The sequence below is a fragment of the Chelon labrosus genome, assembly GCF_963514085.1.
Source record: "Chelon labrosus genome assembly, chromosome: 14".
NCBI classification, from domain to species: domain Eukaryota; kingdom Metazoa; phylum Chordata; class Actinopteri; order Mugiliformes; family Mugilidae; genus Chelon; species Chelon labrosus.
Genome location: NC_140347.1, coordinates 24,359,087 through 24,366,494, shown reverse-complemented (window position 1 = coordinate 24,366,494; position 7,408 = coordinate 24,359,087). Strand labels below are relative to the sequence as shown.

At 45.0% G+C, this 7,408-nt stretch overlaps 1 protein-coding gene across 1 annotated transcript; it reads left to right on the top strand.

Moving 5' to 3' along the window:
- Positions 1–318: 318 nt before the first annotated feature.
- Positions 319–6,880, top strand: bmp2b (bone morphogenetic protein 2b). Its single transcript, XM_084560232.1, has 3 exons — positions 319–764; positions 1,686–2,053; positions 5,122–6,880. The coding sequence occupies exons 2-3, from the start codon at positions 1,699–1,701 to the stop codon at positions 6,021–6,023; spliced, it is 1,257 nt and encodes a 418-aa protein (XP_084416358.1). The 5' UTR covers positions 319–764; positions 1,686–1,698; the 3' UTR covers positions 6,024–6,880.
- The last annotated feature ends 528 nt before the right edge of the window (positions 6,881–7,408 follow it).

The window sequence follows — 7,408 nt, the reverse complement described above, 5'->3', positions numbered from 1 at the left end:
AGTTGTTGAGGACCATTGAGGTCGATGGAATTTTTTGGAATAATTTCATTTTACTACAGTGTAAATTATAAAGAAGACCTAAGCCAAACAAAACCAAATCTTCCTGTGGGGCTTTCTGACTAAATCTTATCATAAGGAGAGGGGGGTCTGAGTCTCTAATGTGTGTTTATTTGACATCATTAGTCATGAAAAAGTTGGGAGCCTCGTGGGGTTGAGGTCCGCGGGAGGTGCTCTTTAGCGGACAAATGATTGACAGCCCCTTGGTGACATCACTGTACGACAAAAGGAGTCGCTGGGGGAAGAGCAGGCACCAATCAATTGAACCACTACGGTGTGGCGCACAGAGGAGAGGCGACGCGCTCTCCAACTCGCAGTAACAACGTCCGAAGGAGCGACACTCGAGTGCGCTTATCTCTCTCTCTCTCAAAAAAAAGAAAGAATAAAGCCAGCGTCGCTCAGCTTTTTTGTCATTTCTCTTTTTAAGATGTTCAATCAAGATTGTTTAGATCGGTTATGCCTGCGCGAAACCGCTTCCTCATAGACTTAACATAGTTTTTTTTTTTTTTTCCTCCCTCCTCTCCGTACTGACCAAGACCTAACCCGATTTTGCAGCTGGTGAGAATATGTGCGAGAGGCGATCGGAGAAGGGCATGGGCTGTCTTTGGTCCCCCAAGGAGACGCAACGTGGATTAAACGCAAATTAATGTGGAATTTATCGGAGCCCAAAGGTGGAACGACGACCGGACACAGCGCTTCCTCGTCAGGTAAAATAAAACAGATAGATTTTGTTTCCAGTGTTAGGAAATGCCGAGAAGAACTCTTAATTATGTCAGTGGTTATAACATAACTTGATCATGAGGGGAAAAAAAAGAAACTTTACAGCTACGACTCGACATGTCTTACTCCATATATGATTATAGGGTGTGTGCGTAAAAGTTGAGCCACGGGTAAAAACCATGAGAAAAGTGAATACTGGAAAGAAAAAAAAAAAAGTTGTTTCTTAGGATGTTGTGCAGCTAAGATGATATTTAGTTGTTGTTGTTTTTTATGTCCTGTGCTGGGCTACATCTGGCTCTGGTACGCACGTCAGATCTAACACCTGCGAGCCTCTTGAAGTAACTCTATCCCTTATGATTATACATGACCGTCAAAGCCTCTGCAAACAGACGCTTGTTGCACCGTCTGACTGCCTCTGTTGCTGCTAACCCCCTTTTCCTCACTAACCTTCTTTATTGCTCCTTGTGATCTTCGGGCTGCACAGACTCACGTTTCTTTTTCATATCACTTCACTGAACATGATGTCTTATCTCTTCTAATTGGAGACTTTATGTCTGCAGCCTCTCTCCCCCCTGCAAATCCCTTTGATTTCTCTTTTCCGTGTCCTTTTTGTTCGTCTCTTTCATAACTCCCTCGCCTTGATATTTTCATGTTTCAATTCATGTTAAGACTAAACTTCTGTTTCACTTAAACGCGCTGTTGCCGGTGGGGCTGCCCCATTTTTTTTGTTTGTTCTACTTCAAAGAGAAGAGGTGTCTTCCCTGTTTAGCCTACTGTCCTCCAGTCATTCTGACTGTATGGGGGGATCACACGCAGTCTGGGGAATGCTACAGTGAAGCCCCTGCTGCGTCTACCTCATGTCAATACCTCAGCGCCAGTGTATTGACAGAAACCAACTTTCTCCACAGGGACTGACTGATCATGGTCGCCGTGGTCCGCTCTCTCATGGTACTGCTGCTCGCTCAGGTGTTGCTGGAAGGTGCTACGGGACTAATCCCCGAGGTCGGCCGGAGGAAATACAGCGAGTCCGGGAAGCAGACCCCAGAGCAGTCGGACAGCTTCCTCAACGAGTTCGAGCTTCGGCTTCTCAATATGTTTGGACTGGGACGCAGGCCGACCCCGAGCAAGGAAGCCGTGGTGCCGCAGTACATGGTGGACCTTTACCGCATGCACTCAGCGAACGGAGACCACAGCACTAAACGACCCAAGAGCATGGGGAAGCACGCAGAGAGAGCCGCCAGCAAGGCCAACACGATTAGAAGCTTTCACCATGAAGGTATGTATTAGTGACATACCTTTACCTGTCAGCCGGAGAGCTGCTCGGCTCTCTCAGACGACCCAAACCTATATTTAAACATGACTCAGTGCGTCAAGGCTGAACTTCAGAGTCTTCGCTGTTTTATGGAGGTTTAGTCATTTACAGGTGACACGCGCCCGTGTTATTTGTAACTCTTAAAGAAGTTTGGAGTTGCTTAAAAGTCAGTGACGCGAATTACAAACAAGCGCCTCATGCACAATTAAATTAACCCTCATACTATGTAGTGATGCAACCTTTAACCAAACATCCCCCTGGCGCAGCTGTCACGGGCTTCAAAAACATCAAGGGGCGGTGGTATCCCTGGGGTAATTTGTTTCTTAATAATTGATGGTGTTTGCGTGGGCTCTGAAAACAGTTTTTCCAGACACGCACCGCAGGGCCAGGATAAAGGGCGGTGTGCCTTCGCGCAGGTGATAGTCATCGCCCTGTTACTTCAATAACACACGATGTGACATTATGCCTTCACGCATTATGACAAAGTCATCGTGTCAGACTGAATTCTGAGTCATTTTTAACAAGACTGAAATGAGTCCTAGGTAACGGGGAGAGAGGAGGGGTAAGCGCGCCTTACCCTTTCCAAATCACCCCTCTCTCTCTCTCTCTCTCTCTCGCTCTCTCTCTTTCTCTCTCCGTGCTGTGCGCCATTACGCACGTTCCAATAACACTATAATTGCTCACTTAGTTTATATGGTGGATACGCGCTGATTGTTGAATTCAGTGTTTGAGTTCAACTTAATTCTACTTCCAAGACGACGTATGCTGCTCAAATGAATAAGGCTCACATAATAATGGTGCATGCAGACTAAATAAAGCGCAGTGGTTCACCAGTTAGACGCTATGTGCTTCATGTTGCTGGTGAAGTGGGTTATTTTAAATCTAAAAAAAAACACATTTAAACCATGTTTATTTGTGAATGATCTAAAAGATTTTTTTTTTTACTCTCAAACATATAGCAACTTTGTATCTACCCTTTAACTTCCTATGGTCCATGTTCCAGTTTTTAAAGCACACAACGGAGTCCATAGGGGCTCCACACAGAGTCCTCATACAGAGTCCTAAGTGTTTGACTGGGGAAGTTTCCATCAGGGGTGAGTCAGAGGGGTGGTTGAGTGGTTGCTTGGGTGCTCTCCAGAGGCCTAGTGCAATGACACCAAGTGGCTACACTGACACACTACAAACAACCCTGGCCTGGGCAGCTGGGCTGAGTGACTGCTCCCAGCCTACTGCTGGAAACCTCTGCTCGCGGCCAACACACCTTGACACCGCTGGCCATTACGAATGTGTTCAGACTGTGTTTACATACGTTCCCCTGGCTCTTTCATCCTATGCTAACAGAGCTGCCGGGCTATCCATCTTCCCGGTGTCAAGAGACGTGCAATTGATGGCCACTCCATATAATAAGCATGTATCTACAGATGTAAGCGCAGCACATCAAAGCAAACGGCTCGGATCATTCATCACATCTGCCGGCTGATATTCATTTCGCGGGGATAATTAGTTTCACTGCTATCAGTTTTCAAAAATAACCATTTTCCATGCCAAATAGAACATTTCCACTATTACACAGGAAGTGGCTGCCAGAGACAGGTCCCTGATGAATGACCCGACATTAGCCTTTATCTTTTGTTTTGGCATGCGGCACAAAAAGAAATTAGGAATGTTGATACACTCATATCTGTGGTTCACACGTTTTTGACAAGCCTCAACTTGTTCACGCAGCCGTTCCTCAAAGGAGAGAAGAAGAGAGAGAAAATACTGCTGCAGAAAGAAACCAAGAAAGAGTGACAGAGAAGAAGGCCAAAAGAAAAGAGGATTTGGGGCTGAGAGAACAGAGGGAAAATGGGATTTGGGAGCTGAGGAGGGAAAGAAAGAGAAGGATTGGGGACAGAGGAGAGGGAACGAGAGACAGGGGGCTTTCCCACATCAAATGAGGAGTGATGGGCCTAATTGAGGTCTTTGTGCCTCTGGAGGGAGGTTTAGGATGAGATGGTGGAATTTCCTAAATGCCTCCTTTGAAAAGCAAAAGAGTTCAAAGTTTGTGTTTACTTTGCCGCACCAAACAGATTAAAAAGTGCGTCTATACATCATCTGTGATCTTCATAAAGTAAGCGTTCAAAGTGGGGCTGCCTCAAAGAAAATTGCAGCTTTTACTAAAGCTTCTGTCATTTACTGAACTCTATAGAGGGGAATACCAATGAACTTAAGTATATATACCGGTACATGATTTTCATACGCCTCCAGACACTTATAACAGATGTATGGATGAAAGAGGATAGTATTTCCATTCTACCTGTTGATAAAAAAAAGTTTTCATCTGTCTCTCAAAAAAAAATAGACATGAATAGTATCATATGTCTTTATAAGTCACTTAGAATGAATAACTGAATTTCACATTGCAACATTTACCGGTGATATTTCAGAGATAGCAAGCATTGTAAAGGTTAATGCAACAGTTGGCATTTATGTTCACATTTACTGAAGCGGTTTTATATTGACTTCCAGATATCTCCTCTGTCCACACTCCTCCTTGATTATACTTCAGCATATGGAACATCTTTTTCCATCCAATGATCCACCCTGAGGCGGTCTGACTAACCTGTTTGATCTTATCGATAGATGGAAGCGCGCTGCTTTCATCTCCTGACATTTAGCCGGGTAATTTTACGAGCCTGACACTAATGATGGTATTGTATAACAGTGAGCATTTGCCTGCTATTACACTGAGTCATACATGCAAAGAGTCTATATATGCGATATACCTCTGTGACAATGGCCCACACGCACTCTCTATAACCACGTGGCAGCCCGGCTGGCTGCGCAGAAAAAAAGCTGTAAGCTATGTGTGGGTGTAGAAGTGCGTGTGTGAGAGAGCAGAAGAAACGGATTGTTTGCCCACATTGGAACATGAAGCCAACCAGGCTTCAATCATAGAAGTTGTTTCTCCTGTACCATGTGTGAAATCTTTTCGTTATCCTTGGTATGCATTTCACACCACATCAGCTAACACTATGGTTGTCTCTTTGTAGAGTCTATGGAAGCCCTGGCCGCCCTCAAAGGCAAAACAACCCAACAGTTCTACTTCAACCTCACTTCTATCCCCAATGAGGAGCTCATCACCTCTGCAGAGCTACGCATTTACAGGGACCAGGTCATGGGAGCTGCAACCCCCAACAACAGCAGCACTGGTGCTGGAGCTCCCGCCGGTGGCTTGCACCGCATCAACATTTATGAGATATTCGGAGTTCCTTCCAGTCACGGTGCGGAGCCTCTGGTACGTCTGCTGGACACTCGGCTGGTGCAGGACTCTTTGAGCCGCTGGGAAAGCTTTGATGTCAGTCCTGCTGTATCTCAGTGGAGCTCTGGGAAGGGCCACAATCATGGCTTCATGGTGGAGGTGCTTCACCCAGAGGAGGGAGAGAAGGACGGTGAGCATGCCCAGAGACGCAGTAGGCATGTTAGGGTGAGCCGGTCCCTGCACCAGGACCAGGACTCATGGCCTCAGGCTCGGCCCCTGCTGGTGACATACGGCCACGACGGCCGCGGGGACTCAGTACTCCATACGCGGGAAAAAAGGCAGGCAACCCTCCGCAAACAACGCAGGAAGCACCAGCACAAGGCAAGCTGCAAGAGGCATGCCTTGTATGTGGACTTCAGTGATGTGGGGTGGAATGAGTGGATAGTGGCACCCCCTGGCTACCATGCCTTTTATTGCCATGGGGAATGTCCTTTCCCCCTAGCAGACCACCTCAATTCTACCAATCATGCCATCGTGCAGACGCTTGTCAACTCAGTCAACTCAAACATCCCCAGAGCCTGTTGTGTGCCCACTGAACTCAGTCCCATTTCCCTGCTCTACCTGGATGAATACGAGAAAGTCATTCTGAAAAACTACCAGGACATGGTGGTGGAGGGATGTGGCTGCCGGTGAGAAACTGGTGTTACAGACATTAAAGCAGAGCGGGCAAGAGAGACTGAAAGAGATCAGAGGTTATTATGGACACCCGGTTTCCCAATGAAGACGTTTATTTATATGAAAGAGACAAAAAAAAACAGAGCTATTGTGGAAGAAGAAAAAAAACTATATATGAATATATTTATGTCTACGTAAAGTTGGGAAAAATAAATATTTTAATCAAAGGAATATTCCTTTACTGGTTTTGAAAATGTATTTCTGATGTACATTTTGAAATGGGTGCAATACCACATGAAGTATAATGCTCAGATTTTTATTTTGTATTTATTTCTATTATAACCACTTTATTTGTAAATAAATAATGTGTATTTATCGTGAAAAAAATAATACGTGGTCACTTCCAGTTTTCGGATCGGCTACGACTGAAGCGGCCTTTCGCTGATGCATGTATCGGAAGGGACTGAGCGTGCAACATGTGTGGCTGAACATGAGCTTCAAACTGACAGAAATTACCTGCAAAAATATAACCCTACACTGATTGCAAACCAAGCACTGAACTATTTTGGTAAATGTAACTGGAGACCAACAACAATAGAAGTTTAGAGAGCAAAGTGACAGGACTGGGTCAGTGGTGTAATGAACTGTATTACGGTGTAGGGTCACAGGACAATTTACATGCCCACGTATGTGATAGACTCCCACGGGGGGATTAGAAAAACAGCAGAGTGTGTTTTTATGCATTACATGTCACTGCAAAGAACCCTGGGAAGGCTCTACCAAAAGCTAACTCCTGTGTTTATCCTGTTCCTAACCAATATTATCATATGGAGAAAAAAAAAAAAAAGAGTGAAAGCGGCGCTCCTGTGGCAGGTCTGACAGGGCACGAGGTTTATTTATGGTGAGATTTGAGAAGGAAAGATTGCAAACTGTGGCGGAGAGACATACCGACAGGTCCTGAGCAAAAAAAAAAAAAAAGAAGGGTCTACTGGCACAATTAATACAGATAAACAAATACACACCTGCACCTGTCCACGTACTGCACATGCTCAGACAGATTCTTCCCACTTCAGAGTTTGGCTGCCCTTCTTTATCATTTCTGTGTTCCGGCACTAAAAAGAAAGAAAAAAAAAACAGGAATGTTTTACTAAACAACCCTAGAACTGCAACAACCTTATAGTTTTTTTACTTTTATTCACCATGACAACGAAGACGGCCGGCTGGCCAAAGCAACACATACAAAACACGAGAGTACTGTAATGTTTGCAGTATAAAGCAAACAATGCAACATCTAAAGCAAAGTGAACCGAGTAAAACTGCTCCAGAAAGCCATGGTTGAGAATTTATAGTGCAGCCACAATAGCAGATCAGATAATGAGAGAGAGAGAAGAGAAACAGAGGAG

Coding starts and splice junctions, on each gene's coding strand:
- bmp2b (XM_084560232.1), top strand. CDS start 1,699: ATGGTCGCCGTGGTCCGCTCTCTCATGGTACTGCTGCTCGCTCAGGTG. Junction 2,054..5,121: donor TAGAAGCTTTCACCATGAAG/GTATGTATTAGT, acceptor GTCTCTTTGTAG/AGTCTATGGAAGCCCTGGCC.